The following is a 21,041-nucleotide window of genomic DNA, read 5'->3' as shown; positions in this document are numbered from 1 at the left end:
TCAACTTCACACCTTGTAACACAGGCAAGAACCCTTTCTTTGCTTGATCCATTTTGAACTTCTTCAAAACTTTATCAAGGTATGTGCTTTGTGAAAGTCTAATTAAGCATCTTGATCTATCTCTATAGATATTGATGCCCAATATATAAGCAGCTTCACCGAGGTCTTTCATTGAAAAATTCTTATTCAAGTATCCTTTTATGCTATTCAGAAATTCAGTATCATTTCCGATCAGCAATATGTCATCCACATATAATATCAGAAATGCTACAGAGTTCCCACTCACTTTCTTGTAAATACAAGCTTCTCCAAAAGTCTGTATAAAACCATATGCTTTGATCACACTATCAAAGCGTATATTCCAACTCCGAGAGGCTTGCACCAGTCCATAAATGGATCGCTGGAGCTTGCACACTTTGTTAGCACCTTTTGGATCAACAAAACCTTCTGGTTGCATCATATACAACTCTTCTTTAAGATATCCATTAAGGAATGCAGTTTTGACATCCATTTGCCAAATTTCATAATCATAAAATGCGGCAATTGCTAACATGATTCGAACGGACTTAAGCATCACTACGGGTGAGAAGATCTCATCGTAGTCAACTCCTTGAACTTGTCGAAAACCTTTTGCAACAAGTTGAGCTTTGTAGACAGTAACATTACCGTCAGCGTCAGTCTTCTTCTTGAAGATCCATTCCGGTAATCCCCCGGTACTCCGGTAAATGCCCGAACTCACCCGGAACCATTCTGATGTCCAAACATAGCCTTCCAATATATCGATCTTTATGTCTGGACCATTTCGAGCCTCCTCGTTATGTCCGTGATCATATCTGAGACTCCGAACTACCTTCGGTACATCAGAACACATAAACTCATAATACCGATCGTCACCGAACGTTAAGTGTGCGGACCCTACGGGTTCGAGAACTATGTAGACATGACCGAGACTCATCTCCGGTCAATAACCAATAGCACAACCTGGATGCTCATATTGGTTCCTACATATTCTACGAAGATCTTTATCGGTCAAACCGCATAACAACATATGTTGTTCCCTTTGTCATCGGTATGTTACTTGCCCGAGATTCGATCGTCGGTATCTCAATACCTAGTTCAATCTCATTACCGCCAAGTCTCTTTACTCGTTCCGTAATGCAACATCCCATAACTAACTCATTAGTCACATTGCTTGCAAGGCTTATAGTGATGTGCATTACCGAGAGGGCCCAAAGATACCTCTCCGATACACGGAGTGACAAATCCTAATCTCGATCTATGCCAACTCAACAAACACCATCAGAGACACCTGCAGAGCATCTTTATAGTCACCCAGTTAAGTTGTGACGTTTGATAGCACACTAGTGTCCCTCCGGTATTCGTGAGTTGCATAATCTCATAGTCATAGGAACATGTATAACTCATGGAGAAAGCAATAGCAGTAAACTAAACGATCAAAGTGCTAAGCTAACAGATGGGTCAAGTCAATCACATCATTCTCTAATGATGTGATCACGTTCATCAAATTACAACTCTTTGTCCATGGCTAGGAAACTTAACCATCTTTGATTAACGAGCTAGTCAAGTAGAGGCATACTAGTGACACTCTGTTTGTCTATGTATTCACACATTTACTAAGTTTCCGGTTAATACAATTCCAGCATGAATAATAAATAGTTATCATGATATAAGGAAATATAAATAACAACTTTATTATTGCCTCTGGGGCATATTTCCTTCATGACCTAGATCTTCCTCCTATATATTCTCAAATACCCCAAAAACTTCCAGGGGAGCCACGAAACCACTTTTCCACCGCCGCAACCTTCTGTGCCCGTGAGATCCCATCTTGGGGCCTTTTCTGATATCCTGCCGGAGGGGGATTCGATCATGGAGGGCTTCTACATCAACACCATTGCCTCTTCGATGAAGCGTGAGTAGTTTACCACAGACCTACGGGTCCATAGCTAGTAGCTAGTAGCTAGATGGCTTCTTCTCTCTCTTTGATTCTCAATACAAAGTTCTCCATGATGTTCTTGGAGATCTATTCGATGTAATACTCTTTTGCGGTGTGTTTGCCAAGATCCGATGAATTGTGGATTTATGATCAGCTTATCTATGAATATTATTTGAATCTCATCTGAATTCTTTTATGCATGATTTGATATCTTTGCAAGTCTATTTGAACTATCGATTTGGTTTGGCCAACTAGATTGGTTTTTCTTGCAATGGGAGAAGTGCTTAGCTTTGGGTTCAATCTTGTGGTGTCCTTTCCTAGTGACAGTAGGGGCAGCAAGGCACGTATTGTATTGTTTCCATCAAGGATAACAAGATGGGGTTTTCATCATATTGCTTGAGTTAATTCCTCTACATCATGTCATCTTACTTAAGGCGTTACTCTGTTCTTTATGAACTTAATACTCTAGATTCATACTGGATAGCGGTCGATGTGTGGAGTAATAGTAGTAGATGCAGAATCGTTTCGGTCTACTTGACACTGACGTGATGCCTATATTCATGATCATAGCCTTACATATCGTCATAACTTTGCGCTTTTCTATCAATTGCTCGGCAGTAATTTGTTCACCCGCCGTAATAATTTCTATCTTGAGAGAAGCCTCTAGTGAAACCTATGGCCCCGGGTCTATTTTCCATCATATAAGTTTCCGACCTACAATTTTAGTTTCTAGTTTACTTTCTTTCCAATCTTTTACTTTCCTTTCCATAAACCAAAAATACCAAAAACATTACTTTACCGTTTATCCATCTCTATCAGATCTCACGTTGCAAATAATCATGAAGAGATTAACAACCCCTTTATCGCGTTGGGTGCAAGTTGGTGTTTGTTTGTGCAGGTATTCGATGGCTTGCACGTTGTCTCCTACTAGATTGATACCTTGGTTCTCAAAACTAGGGGAAATACTTACTCTACTTTGTTGCATCACCCTTTCCTCTTCAAGGGAAAAACCAACGCAAGCTCAAGAGGTAGCATCATAGTGCTTAGGCGAAGCCCTGCGTGGATCACTTCACCATCACCGTCACCACGCCGTCGTGCTAACGAAACTCTCCCTCGACACTTTGCTAGATCAAGAGTTCGAGGGACGTCATCGAGATGAACATGTGTAGAACTCGGAGGTGTCTTACGTTCGGTGCTTGATAGGTCGGAACAAGAAGAAGTTCGACTACATCAACCGCGTTGTCAAACGCTTCCGCTTTCGGTCTATGAGGGTACGTGGACACACTCTCCCCCTCTCGTTGCTATGCATCTCCTAGATAGATCTTGCGTGAGCGTAGGAATATTTTTGAAATTGCATGCTACGTTCCCCAACACGACCACCCACCAATTGCCCACCATATACCGGGAATTCCCTAGAAATTTTCTCGCCCTCACTTCTACCATGATTTTTTACGTCATGAGTGACCCAAAGAATGTCATGCGAGTCTGCCTCCGGCACGCCCAGGACGAAAAGATCATTTTCTGTTATTATTTTTTATTCATAGATGTAGGAGCCCGCCACATATGTGATGATAGATGTTTTGTCATAATTAGCGTCATGGAAATGTCACTTCCATGACAGTTTGGACCATAATGTCACGGATGTGTCTTTTTTGTAGTGGTGCCACAAATGTTTCTTCTAGTTCCTTGGTTATATGACCGTGAAACATGCATGACGCCTAAATATTTGCCCATTTTCTTGGATGTGTGGATGGCGACGCAACGATCTTTGGGTTCACGATGCCGTTTAGTGAGTGACGTAGGATGTTGGCGTGTGGTGTTACCTAGTGGATGTGTGCATCACATGACATAGAGGCTGGTGATTATCCTCCTATACGAAAAGGTGGAGCCTCACCTACGTGCCAGATAGTGGAATTCTGAACAGTGGCCTCACAAGGTGTTGTTGGCTTGCTGCAATTGTCCAACGGTTTCTAACAGATAGGGCAACAACCTCAATTTATGGTGGGTATAGGAGTGCATCTTTAGAAGGACTAGTGGTTGGGGGCCTGTGGCGCCGCTTGAGAGAAAGTTGTGCGCATATTTTTGTTTTATAAAAATACAAAGAGTCCTCGCCTCCGTCTGAAGACACATCTCAGAAAAAATCCTCACCTTCATCTAAAAAAGTTGTAAAAAGGAAAAAAAGAAAAAAAAATTACCACCGCAGCCTACCAGCGAGCGTCATTTTGCATAACCCTCCATTTAAAAAGTACCAAAGGTCCTCACATCCATCTAAAAAAATACATTTAAAAATAATCATCACTTTCATCTAAAAAAATTCAAAAGATTTCTCACCGCGGTCAACCAGCTTACGCCATGTGGCACAGCTGGTTGGCCGTCCTTCACGCGACACTTAATGGGTTTAATGACGTGGAATTTTAAAAGCGCTTTTTCACCTTCGTTGAAGTAGGGTTACCATGATTGCTCTTGCTATAGAGGTCTTAATCTCTTTGTCATGACGGATGGGGCAGTCTCTACGAAGTAGTTGTGCGTCCTCAAACTACCATGAGGCTCTTGATGTATTATGTGGTTTTGGTGAGACACCTTTTGTGCTACTTTGAGAAATTGATTTGGCTTGTTTTGTAGGACGCGGGGTTGCCACAACACGAGGTGGGGTTTGTTTTGGAGACTTTGGTGCTTTTGTTCTATTTTTGATGTGGGAGTTAATTCCATTTCTATGTTGAGTTGATGCGTTCTTGTATTTTTTTTCTTTGCAGTCGAATTATTTATTGCCGAGGATTAATCGTTCAAAACTGACATATCTTAAGATTGACGATGTCACTACATGTGTTTTGTAGCTGCAAGTATTAGGTCTAGTATTTAAACCATGATGGTTTGCTTTTACCACAAGGTACCTAATCATCTAAGCTACACAATCCACAACAATGATATTGATTAGAAGTAGATCCTTAGGTTAGGTAGGCCTTTACTGACAAGAGTAAGTTATAAACAATTTTTTTCTTTCGCATAGGACCTCAAGAAGCATCACTACGTAGCAAGGTGGTTTAGGTGTGTCGATATTATAAGAGACGTCGGGATAGACCAAACTTAACATGCGAGGAGTCCGTAAAAAGAGATCTAAAGAATTGAAATGTCACCAAAGATTTATCCATAGACTTCAGGAGATGTTCATTTCTCACTACATGGCCTGAGGATAATTGAGATAAAGTCGTCAAGACCAACCTTACCGAATTATGGCCGGTCGCCAAGCATGTATATAGGGGCATGCGTGATGCCAAATTAAAGGGTTTAATAATCAATATTTCGTAAAGAGAGATGGAAGGCTTGGTTTGAGACTGAAAGGCTTGTTTGTGGTAGTAGTACTTCTTGTTGTTGTTGTTCGAACAAATAAAATTTCGCCTCTCAAATCTTGTCTTTTCATCAGTATATGTATACGTTTTTTATAAAAGAAAAAAGAGAGTATGTATACGTGCATACTCCCTCCGTAACGGAATATAAATCCTTTTTGGTGTAACTGGCTAAAAAATGTGTCCTCTATAGAGGGAGTATATTTCAGTACGAGTGAATTCAAAGCATTCAACCCACCGCTCTGTGTACCTCAAAAAAAAAAAAACGCTCTGTGTTCGGGGGTGATTTTTTTTTACGAGACTCTGATTTTAACTTCCACAACAACCCAGGTGTGTCAGTGCGTGGCGACCCAACTCCACTTTCCAGCTATGACGTCGTCTCTGCCGGAGAAGGCTGGGGTTCCCCCGTGGAGCAGGCTGGAAGGGCAGGTTGTGCTGGTGACGGGCGCCTCCTCCGGCATCGGCCGCGATTTCTGCCTCGACCTGGCGCGCGCCGGCTGCCGGGTCGTCGCCGCCGCGCGCCGCGCCGACCGCCTCCGCTCCCTCTGCGACGAGGTCAACGCATCCGCGGACGCGGCCGCCAGCCATCCCCGGGCGGTGGCCGTCGAGCTCGACGTCGCCGCTGGAGGGTCCGCCGTCGAGGCGGCGGTGCAGAGGGCCTGGGACGCCTTCGGCCGCATCGACGTCTTGATCAACAACGCTGGCCTCCGAGGTAACCAGTCTGCTATACCTATACGGGGTACGATTCGCCGTGTGAACATCTGTAGTGATTTCCCCTTAGTCAACGGGTCCTATATTTATCTCCAACTGGAAATACTTGTCAAATTGAGCTCAAATGTGTGATTATTTTGGTCAACAGTTTAATTACGAGCGTGCGTGATCTTATAGCACTGGTAATTTGGCTCAGAGAAGGGGAGAAAAGCTATCGTATTACTGAACGTCTTAACCTTGTGCATTTAATTATTGTAAGAGTCGTTGTCTTTGTATACTTCAGGAGGTGTTCATTCCTTACTGGATTGGCCTGAGGATGAGTGGGATAAACTCATCAAGACAAACCTTACCGGATTATGGCTCGTCGCCAAGCATGTATGTAGACACATGCGTGATGCCAAGATAAAGGGTTCAGTAATCAACATTTCGTCTGTTGCTGGCCTCAACCGTGGCAATCTGCCTGGCTCCATTGGATACGCATCTTCCAAGTCGGCCGTGCATTCTGTCACGAAGGTACCGCCACTATTCCTCATCAAACGTTTGTTTTGGTATTGTGTTTGTAAAAGGGTATATTTGATGTGTTGGTGCAGATAATGGCTTTGGAACTAGGAGGGTATGGAATTAGAGTGAACGCAATTGCGCCTGGAATATTCCAGTCAGAAATAACTGCTCCTCTGTTGCAAAAGAGATGGTTGAGCACTGTTGTTTCGAAGATTGTGCCACTTAAGACAAATGGCACTACCGATCCAGCATTAACATCGCTGGTTCGTTTTCTGATCCATGAAAAGGCATCATATATAACTGGCAACATCTTCATCGTAGATTCAGGCGTCACCGTACCTGGTGTTCCAATATTCTCTTCTCTGTAATCTTTGTTATTAGATTACAATTAAGTTATATATGAGTGCAACAAGCAATAAAAATTCCACCTGTTCGTTTTCTGTTAGCGTTTTTAGGAGTATCGTTACTCCAGAAACACAATCGTTTTGTACAACATGGTAAGCTTCTGAAGATTGCTTCTATTAATTTCTGTATGTTAAGAGCAGTATACCCTTGCAGCCACTTCTAAATATTACACTATCCACATGAATAGTGTCGCAAATTTGTTAGCCGTGAAATAAAACTGTCCTGGTAAACATCACTGATGTTCTATATGCAAGTCACTAGCATGAGAATATTATTTGCAACCAAACATTCAGTTAGTTTTGCTAAAGAACATGATTTAGGTGACATTCTTTTGTTCATAGAGAATGTAGGCAAACATTCTGATCAAAACACTAATCAAACCAAAATGACCCAAAGATATATAGGTATAACTAATTACCAAATACAGGCATTCATTGGAGATGTTGACATAATCAATTGCATGACACTGTACAACAACAAAGCCTTAACTGCATGCTACTCTAATGGATAAAAATATATATTTCTTGCCAGTTTTAGCAATTTGACCGACATTTGAAAATTGGCATTCATGCATGTATAATTGGAATTAAACAGCCAAGTTTCGCAGTTCATCAAACAACTAAATATCACCATGCTGGAACAAAAACCTCTCTAGTACGTCTATGAATAAATGTGGAACATACAAAACTTTGGCGCGCTTTAAAGTTTGACCAAGATAGCTTTTGGAAAATATCTAAATGACATCTTCACAAATGTTACACACTCAAAACATCAGGATCCCATGCATATGCATCTGCGAGTTGCCTTCCTCAGATCTCATAGTGCATTCCAACCTGCAATGTTTTGCCAGGAGCTATCCTCAGACTAGACATGTTGGACCTGAAGTTCTTTTGCAGGAACCTGTAAAGGTTATTAATAACGAAGCGCTTGAAGCAGTTCCTTGTGATGCTCATCTTTAGAATAGTCCTTCCAATCACAAAGCTTGTTCCATTTGTGAAAGCTGAATCCAACAGTAAGATCTCATCATTGTCAGCTATTTGCTTGAGGGATGCAACAACCAATACAACGAAGTCATCATCATCCATGTTGTGGTTATCCATATAGCCATATTGGAGTATGCACCTATAAACACCAACATGATCTAGTTTGTCTACGAGCAAGCGCTCTTCTGGAAGGACAGATCTCACTGGAAGAATCCTCACAGTGACAAATACCATCACTTCACGGATGGAACCCGTGTGCTTAACATAGTGGCGAACAATAGGTGGAATGCCATTCATCAAGTCTGTGCAAAAGATGCATATCCCAGGTACCTGGCTGCTCCCTGTTACTATTTTAATGAACTCCTGCTTGCCCACCAAGTTGGCCGCATCATATTCATTCTTCTTGCGTCTCCCATAAGTCCAAGACATTGTAATTGCAAGGAAAAATGCAGTATTTGCAAATGGGACCCAGCCACCTTGTAAGACCTTGTTTAGAAGTGAGGTCATGTAAATTCCTTCAATGCAAAAGAAGACAGCGAAAAACAGGCCGACTGCTATGATGTTGGTTTGCCAGATGACAACCATGACAACTGTCATGAGGGTTGTTGTAAACAGCATAACCCATATCACTACTGTGCCTGCAAACAAAATGAAAGAACGTCCAGTCAGATTGCAACCAATGCATGTCAACCTTTTGCATTACTGCTATTGCATCTATCCAAACAGAGAAGTGTTTCCTTTCTTGTTTCTAGCACAATAACAATGGTAGGCTACTCTCATATTGTGCAAGTACCAACCAAACAATCAGCTGTTTCGTATAGTAACATTTTCTTATGTTCGGTGGTGTTAAATGGCTAAATGTAGTGTTTAGCAATAACTTTTTATTTCACATGGATAGAATCTCATATGGTCAGTTGCAATTAGAAATAACATGAGCATATAATAGATTGACAATTAGGAATAAACGAGCATATACTAGATTGCTCACCAAAGGCTTGCCCGATCTGTGGCCCCCCTTTAAACCCGTAAGTTATCACGATGCACGTGATCATCAAGAAGTAGTTGACCTCTGGAGAGTATACTTGGCCTTCATATTTTTCTGAGGTATGCTTCATCGTAACCCTTGGAAAACAACCTAATGCAATTGATTGTCGAATGATGGAGAAACTGGCTGATATTAATGCCTGGCTTGCAACAATAGCAGATAAAGTAGCTATGATAAACATGGGCCAAAACAAGGGCTCTGGAGTGCTACTGTAGAACGTCGTGCTGAGCTTAGAAGGGTTCTTGATCAAAAATGCTGCCTGGCCAGAATATGCAAGGATCATTGATGGATAAACTACTGCTGAAAATCCCATCTGCAGGGGGGGGGGGGGGGGGGGGGGGGAGGAAGGAATACAGTTAGCACTTGAATTTTTATCATCTTAAAATTAAATGCTCATTTACCTGAATCGATGACTTGTTGAAGTGACCCAGGTCAGCAAACATAGCTTCGGCACCTGATTATAATCACCGACGTTTAGCCATAATGAGATCAAGTAAATGAAAACAAAATTAGTAGATATGTATATGATTTGAATATTAAGCAACATAAGAAGTAAAGTGCTAACCCGTTATGCATAGAACAATTGCTCCAAGTTGCTCCCAGGCTTTTCTTTTGTTCCTTGCGAAGAAAGTTATTATGTGGAGTGGCGACACGGCTTTGAGAACTGGTGGGTAATACTTGATAATATTGTACAGTCCAATGAGCGAGACAAACGCAAACCATAGGAGCATAATAGGAGAGAAAGCGAAGCTGACTTTGCTTGTCCCATAGTTCTCAAAAAGGAACAGAATGATCAATATAATCACGCTTAGAATGACAACATGGTCTGGAACAAGCAAACAGATCGTTACTATTGTTCTTCCTGGCCTTGTAAAGTAGAACCGCGCTAGCAAAAACAAGCAAATGAGCAGCTGTTACCTTGTGTTATCTTAGGAGATCTTGATTGGATTCCTTGAACGGCCGACAGAACTGTTTTTTTAGAAAGAAACAGAAACGTCAAGACATATTCAACTTGTGGGAATTAAAATCATATTTCTTGTCACTCTTGAAGTGGCTAATAGGAACGACCAGGTTGGAGTACCTGAGATGGCTGGAGTGAGGGCACCATCACCCATCACCATGGAAGTCGCGATCAACACGACGTAGGTGATGACTGACTGTGCTGTTGTGCTTCTTTCCAAGAACTCGCGCATCTTAGACGGCAGTTTCTTCTTCTTGCTGTGAAACTTGAGATTAATGTCGGATGCCAGCCGTGTGACTGGCATCGGCATGCTTCCGCTGAAATTCACATGCTGACGCAGGAGCGAGTACAGGGCAAAGGTACCACCTTCAGGAAGTAAGCGTGTGTGTAAAAGTACGCTCCGAAATCCCATTGCAACAAGTCCACAAGATTCTTTTTGGCAAGCAAACTAATATCAAATCCGAACATTCAAGAACTCCCCCTGTAAAGAAATATAATAGTGATCTAAACGCTCTTATATTTCTTTACAGAGGGAGTACGTTCTTAGGGCATTTTGTGCTTGTGGTATTACTGTAGATACAGAGTTGTATGGTGGTGGAAATATTTTCTTGGCCATTTTTCTTGAGTTTTGGTTCAGTACGCACCCCTAAAAAGTTTGCACGAATCTTACAGTTACTTAAAAATGTATTCTCATATATTCATGATCAACTAATACTAACTCCTATTCTCCCAGTGGATCAAGCAATAGATCAGAACATTCAAATTGCATCAAAATCTGCCTCGTGTATCAGACTTTTCGTTTTTACTTTTTGGAACTGGAGTGGGACTGATGGTTTTGTTTTAATGCAAAATGGAACCGGGGTAACGTCTGGATAGAAAAAAAAAATCATACGGCGACCAACATTCAACAACGTATCTCGAGACCAGCTGCTGAGATACGCACTGATGATTCCAATCTACTACGTTAGGTAATCCGAAAAGGCGGATCTGTACTTACATGCCAAATATGATACCAGGATTTTGCCAAAACTACTCGGATCTACTCCCTCCGTTTCATAATGTAGGATGTTTTTTGACACTAGTGTAGTGTCAAAAAACATCTTACATTATGGGATGGAGGGAGTAGTACCCATATGATTAGATTATGGGACATAAGAGATCAACGCAGCAGTATCCGTCAACCAAAGGTCACCGTAATGTAATGGGAAGGAGATCGATCCAGTAGCGGCGGCGGTTACCTTCTCCATGGTCGTCTGCATGGAGCACGACGAAGGTGTACTTGAGGAGGCCGATGAGGGTGAGCGTCCAGAGGATGAGGCTGAGGATGCCGAGGAAGTCCTCCTCCCCCGGGTCCGGCAGCGTCACGGTCGAGAACACGTACAGCGGCGACGTGCCGAGGTCGCCGTAGATGATGCCCAGCGACTGGTAGCTCAGCACGCCGATCTGCCACCACTTGAAATCCTGCCATCGCACATGCATGGATCCATCGATCCATCCATCGCGTCAGCGAACCAGAAATGGCGTCGGTGGATGAATCCGCAAAAGTTTTATGGTATAGGACGGTACGCACCGGGGCCTTGCGGTGCTCCATCTTGTAGTACTGGCTGAAGGTGCGGCGCGCGCCGCCGCCGCCATCCCCGGCGCCGGCATTTTCGCCGTCGTGGATCGTCGAGCTCCTCTCGTCGACAGCCGCGACGGCGGCGGCGCTCAGCTGGACCACGACGTCGTCGGCTGGCGGCTGGTGCTCCATCGCGCGGAGCGGGGTGAGAGAGAGAGCTAGAGAGAGATCGACGTCACCAACAGCCAGAGCTGCCTCCAGTGTTTAATAAATACTGCCAGCACCGATCTCGTCTTCTTCACGCGGGGGTTTAGGAGGGTTCGTTTTCCTTTTGACAGTCTTTCTAGGAGGGTTGGTTGCTTAGTCAGTTCGTTCCTTCGTTCGTTCGTTAGCAAGCGACCGCCTCATTGATAATCCCGCGTAGGCATTGCATGCTATTGCTGGACATCCGTTTCTACTCAGCCAAATCTTGCCATTTCTTTTCTTTGTAAATCAAAAAATACTATAAAAGTAAGAAAGAAAACAGATACTCCGTTCGTCTGGAATTAGTTGTGGCTCAAATGGACGTACCTTGCATGGAAAGGAGTACATGATATGCAGATGAGCAATGCTACACTTACAGGCATTTTTCAACAGACTTAAGTTTACGGAAAGGGGTGTCATTAAAAGATTGAAGGGAATGGAGCCCCACCCCAGGATTTCAGGGGAGTGGGATGAATTAGTCGCTGCCACCTCCGTCCGTAGGTGTGTTTCTATGAGTGATGTCCGTGAGTGAAGCATTTTTGTATGCAGATATACGCCACAGGACGATCAACCACTGGACTCGGGCTGTACTTCTATTTCGGGGCAGCGTTACTTTTATTATTTTTCCACATTTAATATAGTCTACCGCTCTTGGGGCCTCACATGTCATCGTAAGGTTTTTGAAACCGTTCACACCTAACCTGTAACGCCCCAAGACCGGAGATTCAGATGCCTTCCAGGGTTTTCGGATTTCGTCGTGAGATTTGTTTGGTTCGTTGCATCATGTGCATTGCATCATGTCATCATGTCATCTTTTCTCAAAGCTAACTAAAACTCTCTAAATAAATTGCATGGATCTTCGGTCCATTTAAACCGAGGGAATTCACATGGTGATTCTCTTTATAACATATCCTCCCGTTATTAGGGAGCTATATTTAAAATTCCATTGTTTTGGAATCACCCGCGAACTCACTTGCATATTAAATCCCTTGGCCTTTTTCTTCTTCAAGTTTCGACTCTCTAGTCTTGCCAATAATTCTTTCACAATTTTTCGGAGCTCTAACAAAATCCCCAACATTTTTGGACCTATCGAATACCGACTTTCTTCTCACACTCATTTGAATTAAATTCAAATGAGTTGGAATTCAAACTTCACACGTGTGCTCTTTCCTATTTTCTTGGAACGAGCTCATCTTTATGAGTCCGGGGAAATTAACCTCCCGCGCAAATTCTATCCTTAACACTTCCTTTATTCTCTTTTTCTTCGATTTTTTTTTCTGTTTTGGGAGATAAAAGGAGAAGTTTTAGAGAGGAGTGAGAGAGAGAGCAGCAGGCCCATTCTCCTTCTAAGGCCCAGCCGACGCCCTCCACAATGGGCCTCCTGCGCCGGCCCACCTAGGCCATTTGCACCCTAGGCCCAGCGCCCTGCGCTAACCCTAGGCGCCCGAGCCAACCCCATCCCGATCGATCCTCTCCCTCGCATCTTCACTCGCGCCGCCATCCCTCGACCTCTCCCCTTCACCCGATACCTTCTCTCGCTCGCAGTTCCTCTCCTCCCTCTGCTTCGCGCCTCCCGAAGACGACTGGGATGTTCTTCCTCTCGCTGGAACCAGGAGCGACGCCGCCCTTGACCCGCCTCACCGTCGCCATGGCCGGAAGCCGTGCCTCGGTTGCTTCTTGTATCGCGGCCGCCGGCCTCTCCTCTCCTGCATCATCCCCGACGCCGGCAAGCCCACCGCCGCGCCAGGACCAGCGCCTCCCCTGTGTTAACTCTGCCCGCCAGGAGCCCGCGACCCGTGCGCCTCCTCCATGGTCTTCCTCCTTGCCGCCATGGGCAAGAGGGTCGAGCTCGCCCGCCCTACCGCGTCATCAGGGCCGCCGGGCACCGCAGCCTGCCGGCTTCTTCTCTGCTTGAGGATCTCCAGCAGCCGCGCATGGCTACGCCTCCCATGGAGCTCCGCCGCTGGGGCTGCTCCTCGCTTGCGTCGCTGCCTTCCCTCGCGCTGCTGCTCCTCTGCTTGTCCTCTGCCGCCCACAGCGCACGTGGCCGAGCTGCCCTGCCTTGTTCAACCACCGGAACCGTGCCAAGTCGTTGCCTCTTTGCATCTGCGCTGTGTTGTCGTGGATGCATGCAACCGTGGAATCAATCCCAAGCATCAAGTACCAGGACACTACGAAACCTGAATCGCCAAGGCCGGACCCGTCAAGTACCCCTTTGGATTCGTCAAGACCCTCATGTACAACTACACCCGATGATGTGACAAGTATCCCGACAACGTGTACATCTACGCCGCCAAGACCGGACCGACAAGTACCCCGATGTTGTGTGTACCACTACCGTCACCCCGAAGACGTTGGAGTCATCAAGTACCTCTCCGAACGAACGTGAACGACTACCGTCGCAAGAACGGGACCGGAAAGTCCGAAGACCCCAAGTACCACAACACCGATGACATGAACGTTTACGGAAACTCGTGCAACGATAAACATGTACCACTACCGTCGCCGAGATCGCGAGAACCTCTACCGCCGACCCTAGAGCATGCGAGAACGACTACTTCCACTACCGCCGTCGTGAGAACGGCTACTTCCTCTACTTTGCACCGAACGAGTACTGTCCCGCTCGCACGCTTTGAAGGTATAACCCTGAGACGACCGCCCGTGAACGAATGCATGTGTGGTGTATGAGATGCTCGTGGTTGCTCCATGCTCGAATTGTCGGTGCACGTTGCCCCTCTTTTGCCTTGTCACCGTCGTCGACTCGTGGGAACCCGGTAACCGGGAGCACCCCATCGTTCATCGCATGACATGCTCCCGTCACACTTGTTCTTTTCCACCGGCATCTCAATCGAGTTTCCGGAACCGGAACGTTGCCGTGGCACCGTTTTCGTTATCGTTGCCGTGGCACCCCTTTCCTCTCCACCACGGTGACAAGTGCTTCATAATGCTCTTGTCAACTTTTAATAAAAATTGCATAATCTTGTTCATGTCATCCGCATCATGTTAACAACATCAAGAATGTTTAAAATTGTTGTTTGCATTAATTTGCTAAATGCATATGGGGATTTACCGGATTTGTTGTGTGCTATATCCGGCCCCAATTAAATTGTTTAGATAGATAATTCCTTTATGTTTCACCTCTTGACATGCTTAACAACATTTAATATTGTTGGGTACATAAACGAGATCGAACTAAATAATGGATTGTGGTGTTTTGTCAATATGCATCCCGTTGCATATTGAGCTCCACTTAATTTGTAGGATTGTTTGTGCATTTTTGCCATGCCATGCTTCATTAAACCGGACATGCATCATACTTGTTTGTGCATCATGCCATGTTATGTGATGGTTGTTTACTATGTTGTTTGCTTCTTTCCGGGTTGTTTCCCTCGTTAGCTTCGGTTCCGTTCTGGAGTTGTGAGGATCCGTTCGACTACGTCCATTTGTCTTCTTCATGGACTCGTTCTTCTTCCTTGCGGGATCTCAGGCAAGATGACCATACCCTCGAAATCACCTCTATCTTTGCTTGCTAGTTGCTCGCTCTTTTGCTATGCCTATTCTGCGATACCTACCACTCGCTTATCATGCCTCCTATATTGTTGAACCAAGCCTCTAACCCACCTTGTCCTAGCAAACCTTTGTTTGGCTATGTTACCGCTTTGCTCAGCCCCTCTTATAGCGTTATTAGCTGCAGGTGAAGATTGAAGTTTGTTCCTTGTTGGAACATGTTTACTTGTTGTGATATCACAATATCTCTTATCTAATTAATGCATCTATATACTTGGTAAAGGGTGGAAGGCTCGGCCTTATGCCTGGTGTTTTGTTCCACTCTTGCCGCCCTAGTTTCCGTCATATCGGTGTTATGTTCCCGGATTTTGCGTTCCTTACGCGGATGGGTTATAATGGGAACCCCTTGACAGTTCGCCTTGAATAAAACTCCTCCAGCAAGGCCCAACATTGGTTTTACCATTTGCCACCTGAAAGTGCGTTATATCGACTAGAGGGGGGGTGAATAGGCGATTTTTATGAAAGTCTTCAGAACATAGAAGTTTTGAAGACAAACGATAGAATTAAACCTATTACCATGCAGCGGAAGGTAGACTACACTAGACAAACCATAGTCAAGTATTCAATGAAGTGAAAGCACAAAGACTAATAGCAGCTAGGTAGTAAGGATCAGGTAGGAAGTTATTGTGAAGCCAAACAGAACACGCAGTCACTCAATGGAGACAAATGATAGTGCAAACATACAATGACTTCACAATGAGTAACAGTAAGTAAAGTGAAGTGGAGATGAAACCAGTGACTCGTTGAAGACAATGATTTGTTGGACTAGTTCCAGTTGCTGTGACAACTGTACGTGTGGTTGGAGCGGCTAGGTATTTAAACCTTAGGACACACAGTCCCGGACACCCAGTCCTCACCGTATTCTCCTTGAGCTAAGGTCACATAGACCTCGCCCAATCACTCTGGTAAGTCTTCAAGGTAGACTCCCAAACCTTCACAGACTTCGTTCACCGGCAATCCACAGTGTCTCTTGGATGCTCAGAACGCGACGCCTAACCGGCTGGAGGATGCACAGTCCACAAGTGTAATAAGTCTTCAGATCACACAGACAAGAAGACTTAAGTGATTCCCAATTCTCTCTAGCTCTGGTGGTTAGGGCTTTATCCTCGCAAGGAATTCTCTCTCAAAGGCTTCGAGGTGGGTTGCTCTCAAACGACAAAAGCCGTACTTTCAATCTGAGCAGCCAGCCATTTATGGTTGTAGGGGGTGGGCTATTTATAGCCACTTGGCAACCCGACCTGATTTGTCCGAAATGACCCTAGGTCACTAAGGAACTAACACGTGTTCCAACGGTCAGATTTCAAACTCACACGGCAACTTTACTTGGGCTACAAGCAAAGCTGACTTGTCCGACTCTGGACAAGATTCGCTCTCATAGTCTTCACTCGAAGACATAGGTTTTTGGTTTAGGCATCACTTCAGTCATTCTGACTGGTTCTCTTGGACCCCACTTAATAGTACGGTGGTTCCTATGACTCAACACAAAAAAAAGAACTACGAAAGATCTAAGTCTTCAAGCTCCATAGGCTTCATATAGTGTCTTCTCTTGTCATAGTCTTCAATGTGAATATCTTCATATACCACCTTTGACTTCAATGTCTTCATATATTTTTAGGGGTCATCTCTGGTAGTAAAACCGAATCAATGAGGGACTTCTACCTGTGTTATCCTGCAATTCTCACAAACACATTAGTCCCTCAACTAGGTTTGTCGTCAATACTCCAAAACCAACTAGGGGTGGCACTAGATGCACTTACAATCTCCCCCTTTTTGGTGATTGATGACAAACTAGTTGAAGTTTTCAACGGGGAATATAATCTGTGAAATTGTAAAGGATAAGGAATTGTCTTCATAAGTTGCAAGGGCTCCCCCTGAAGATGTGCATATAAGTTAATTTGCTTTTGGAATGCAAATGCACATGGCAGGTTGTAATTGTGGAGATCCACTTCAACTTATGATGACAATCCACTATGCATGTGAAAGTATATGAAGATAATGACATGCATAATGGAAAATGGACGTCTACAGAATGAGCTAAGTGCGGAATTTATCGTCGCACATGCGGAATTTATCTTCGCAATACAAGGTGGCAAATAAGTAGCAGACGACCATCTAGTTTAAGTGTTACAACTCATAAGAACCAAATGTAGCAAAAACAAGAGTTGTAAGCACAAAGCAAAATATAAAGCACCCGCCCATATGGACCCGCTTGAAGACTATCAATCTCATATGCTTCTCCCCCTTTTGTCAGTAACGACCAAAAAGGTTTGAAGACATAGAGCCTCTACTTGTTCCCATGAGGAGTAGGTGAAGTAGCAGGGTTGTTGGTGTTGTTTGGCGGTGCAGAAGAGCTTGGAGGTGCTGAAGGAGGTGGCGGTGAAGTACCATTGTCTTCTTCCTTAATAATTCTGGCAGTCACTGTGGCAGCAGATGAAGAGAACTCAGAGTCTTCAAGGGATGGAGTTCCTAGCAGCACAGCCCTTCGAGGAGGTGTGGAGTCAAACTTGAATCTCTCAGAGAAGCCATCCTCTTGAAGATCAGCTTCAGAACACATCATCGTGAGCCCTTTCCATGTGCGGCGACAGGTTTCATGGGCAATGAAAGCATTCTTGGTGACAAGATTTCGAGTGCGATTAACATCCACCAAGAGGCTTTTCATCTGACGCTTCAGCCAGTCATGATGCCTATCCTATTTTTGATGTAGAGCCACAAGAAGCTCTCGGTCATTGAGAACACGAGTGCGCTTCTTGGGTCTTGGAGCAGTGGCACTGTCAGTGGCTTCAGTGGAAGCAGGGTGTGGTGCATGTGTAGTGCCAGCCAAAGGATACACCCGAGAAACTGCTTCAACACCTTCAATGTTCTGAGTAAAACTCTGATGGTCTGCATTCTGAAGACTTAGAGGTTGCTTGGCAGGCTCAGAATATATGGCTTCAGTAGACATGTCCACGTCAGGCAAGAAGATCCGATGGTTGCGGGCTGAGGGCTGATACGAGATGGCGGAGTGTAGCTTGATCAGCCGCATGACCCAAGGGGCGTAGAATTTCAAACCAAACAGATCAATGCCTGATGCAGCAAGTTGGCGTATGAAGAAGTCCTGTGCATTGAAGCATTTGCCATGAAGTATATAGAAGACCAAAGTCTTCATTGCACCCTGAAGCTTGGCATTTGGAGAGTGCCCTTTGATAGGCCAGAGAGTTCGCCTGATGATGTGATAGATGGTTCTGGGCAGGTACTCAAGGTCTTCAACGAAGAACTCTGTGGGATACGCATCATCTTGGGGCAATGGCTTCATCATGCTGAGCATTTCACTCATATCAGGTTCTGACCGCTGAAAGATGCTCTCAATAGCTTCAGCATGCAGCTGACAGCCTTGCTCGAAGAGATCGCCAGGAGTGGGCAAGCCAGTGAGCTCAATGATGTCAAATGCATTGGCTTCGTGATGAACGTTGCCAGTCATCCACTCCAGGACCCAAGTCTTCGGATCTCTGTTGTACCCTTTGATGTGAAGTGTGGCATAGAATTGTAGCAGCAGCTCTTCATTCCAATGCTCTTCAGCAGTAACAAACTGCAGCAGACCCACTTGCTTGAAGCAATCCAACGCTTCCTCGAGACAGGGCAGACCAGCTATAGCTTCAACGTCAAGGCGCTTGTGTGGGAAGATGCGACCTTGGTTGTAAAGAATGCAAGAGTAATAGCTTCGTTAAGGATAGCTCCAGAACCGATCAGATGATATCCTTTCCCTTGAGTAGGGGTTCCTGGAGCTATTGAAGAACGTGTTGTCTGCCCTGAAGCCATTGATGTTGAAGGAGCTAGGTGCTGATGTAGGACCTGGAAACCTTGGCAGTCTTGGGATTGGCTTCTGGACCTGAGGCCGATGCTCAACATGATAGTTGAATTGGGGACCGGCAGCAGACTCAGGAACAGAAGTGGCGGGATCAGTGGCTTCGCTGTCTTCTGAAGCTTTTGCTGGGGAGGGCTCCACATTAGCTTCATTATTGGTTGTGGCAACCTCAAGATTTTCATTCTCCACTTGACTAGCTGGAGGGTCGGTCACAGGCACGTTCTCCTGGAGAACTACTTCTTGGTGGAACAGGGGAGTGGGATCTTGTGGTACTTCTTCTTCTGCGGCTGATGCAGCCGGAATGTCTTCAGCAGAGACTTGAGGCCTTGGACCTTTGCGAAGCCTGCGTAACACAGACGACGCCTGTGGAGTTGGAGTGGGCTGGGCCTCATAGTCTTCTTCCTCTTGTGGGCGATCCGCCCATGAAGCATCATGTGCAATTGGCGTCAGTGGACGACCAATGCTGATGAGTTCGCTGTTTTCAAACTGAGGAAGGACTGCATCATCTTCTACATTGTCATGATGACCAATGTCTTCAGCAGCGATGGGATCAGCTGCTGGAATGTCTTCAGCTTTAGGAGCCTCTGTGGAAGCAGGCTCATGAACTGTCAGTTGACATTCTGCGTCAGGATGAACCATAGAAATGGGTTCAACTATTAAGGGCTCTGTGGGAGCAGCCCGAGCTTTCTTAGTCTTTCTCTTTTTCTTGGTGGGGGCAGTAGGAGAGGCTTCAGAGTGTTTCCTCTTCCTGGCTTCAGCCTCAGCAGTTCTTGTCTTCTTGAGCTCTGAAGCTGTTGACCGGCTTTTTGGCTTCGATCCAGTCAGTCTAGTTGGGAAGACAATCGGAACTGCTTCTTGCCTTGGTGCATCAGGTTCAGCTGTAGCAGGCTTCTTCTTCTTCTTCTTTGCGGCCATCCTGGGGTCGATGCCAGGACGCCCAAGTGCCTTGCGCTTCTCAGCCTCATTATAGGCTTGCACACATCTGTCAGCCAGAGTCTTCATGCGCTCACGCGAACCCTGAGCTTCTGCACGCTTCTTCACAAAGGCTTCCTTGAGCTCGTGCATCATTGTCTTGAAGTTCTTCACTTCTTGCACGCTGAGCTTGGCCATATGCTTCTTGAACTGAGCCTTTTCATAGTCAATCTTCTGCTTCAGTTCAACAATGCGCTGGGCAATAGCAAGTTCTGAAGCAATGGCGCCTTGGAAGGCGACACTGAGGCCAATGGGTAGCTGCAGATCTTCAAAGCTGATGTTTGGCGTGTCAAACCACTCGTCAATGAAGTTGTGGATGATGGTGACATCAAAGAGAGGCAGATCATTGAAGATTTTTGCTTCTTCTTTGCTCTTGATGAGTTGCTCAAGAGCGTCATCTGCAAGATCTTCATCACTTGACAGATCAATGTCGTCGTTGCGCAGAATGGCATCAGCTATTAGCTCTTTGCCAGTGTGAGACAGAGGCATCTTGGCCTTCTGGGGCTTGGAGACGCGTGATAAGTCTTCAGACTGCACACTGTCTTCAGGAGGTGCAGTTGCCAATGGCTTCGCCCTTGAGATTTTTGGTGAAGGGGCCGGCTTTGAAGCTTTTGGCTTCTTCAACTGCTTTGGCTTCGGTACTGCAGGCGCGTCATCAGACTCAGTGTTAGCTGCAGGCTCATTCACTGCAGTCCCTTGAACCAAGATGTAGGTGATGAGCCCTTCAAGGTTGGCGAAAGGACCGATGACATTGGGTTCTGCATGTCGTGTGCCATCTGCCCTTGGAGATGAGGGACCAGGGTTGAAGTCTAACCCAAAAGTCTTCTTGTTTTGCTTCGCTGAGTTCTGAGCAAACTGGAAGTTGTGCTTGAACAGATTGTCGTCACGACACCATAGCAGTGACGACGAGTGTGCATCAGCAGGCTGTGGTCCACGGACCATGCATGGATAGA

At 45.2% G+C, this 21,041-nt stretch overlaps 2 protein-coding genes across 2 annotated transcripts; one reads left to right on the top strand and one right to left on the bottom strand.

The window, feature by feature from the left end:
- The first annotated feature begins 5,625 nt into the window (after nucleotides 1–5,625).
- On the top strand, nucleotides 5,626–6,953 carry LOC125521835 (uncharacterized). Its single transcript, XM_048686896.2, has 3 exons — nucleotides 5,626–6,013; nucleotides 6,296–6,525; nucleotides 6,603–6,953. The coding sequence occupies exons 1-3, from the start codon at nucleotides 5,671–5,673 to the stop codon at nucleotides 6,879–6,881; spliced, it is 852 nt and encodes a 283-aa protein (XP_048542853.1). The 5' UTR covers nucleotides 5,626–5,670; the 3' UTR covers nucleotides 6,882–6,953.
- Nucleotides 6,954–7,092: 139 nt separating this feature from the next.
- On the bottom strand, nucleotides 7,093–11,722 carry LOC125521836 (potassium transporter 26). The gene is made up of 8 exons (XM_048686897.2): nucleotides 11,478–11,722; nucleotides 11,146–11,368; nucleotides 10,028–10,273; nucleotides 9,865–9,915; nucleotides 9,512–9,772; nucleotides 9,348–9,400; nucleotides 8,890–9,259; nucleotides 7,093–8,539 (listed from the first exon to the last, which is right to left on the bottom strand). Exons 1-8 carry the CDS (start codon nucleotides 11,655–11,657, stop codon nucleotides 7,728–7,730), a joined length of 2,196 nt encoding a protein of 731 aa, XP_048542854.1. The 5' UTR covers nucleotides 11,658–11,722; the 3' UTR covers nucleotides 7,093–7,727.
- Nucleotides 11,723–21,041: the final 9,319 nt, after the last annotated feature.

The sequence above is a fragment of the Triticum urartu genome, chromosome 7A (genome assembly GCF_056163025.1).
Source record: "Triticum urartu cultivar PI428250 chromosome 7A, HENAU_Tu73, whole genome shotgun sequence".
Lineage (NCBI taxonomy): Eukaryota > Viridiplantae > Streptophyta > Magnoliopsida > Poales > Poaceae > Triticum > Triticum urartu.
Note: the sequence above shows the minus strand (reverse complement) of the source record. Positions and strands in the feature narration are given on the sequence as shown.

What these genes read in the sequence shown, in the direction of transcription:
- LOC125521836 (XM_048686897.2), bottom strand. Translation starts at nt 11,657, where the DNA reads ATGGAGCACCAGCCGCCAGCCGACGACGTCGTGGTCCAGCTGAGCGCC. An exon ending in CCTCACTCCAGCCATCTCAG is followed by an intron (nt 9,916 to 10,027) that starts GTACTCCAACCT and finishes CTAAAAAAACAG; the next exon opens with TTCTGTCGGCCGTTCAAGGA. An exon ending in ACAGATCGGGCAAGCCTTTG is followed by an intron (nt 8,540 to 8,889) that starts GTGAGCAATCTA and finishes TTTTGTTTGCAG; the next exon opens with GCACAGTAGTGATATGGGTT.
- LOC125521835 (XM_048686896.2), top strand. Translation starts at nt 5,671, where the DNA reads ATGACGTCGTCTCTGCCGGAGAAGGCTGGGGTTCCCCCGTGGAGCAGG. An exon ending in CAACAACGCTGGCCTCCGAG is followed by an intron (nt 6,014 to 6,295) that starts GTAACCAGTCTG and finishes TGTATACTTCAG; the next exon opens with GAGGTGTTCATTCCTTACTG. An exon ending in CCGTGCATTCTGTCACGAAG is followed by an intron (nt 6,526 to 6,602) that starts GTACCGCCACTA and finishes GTGTTGGTGCAG; the next exon opens with ATAATGGCTTTGGAACTAGG.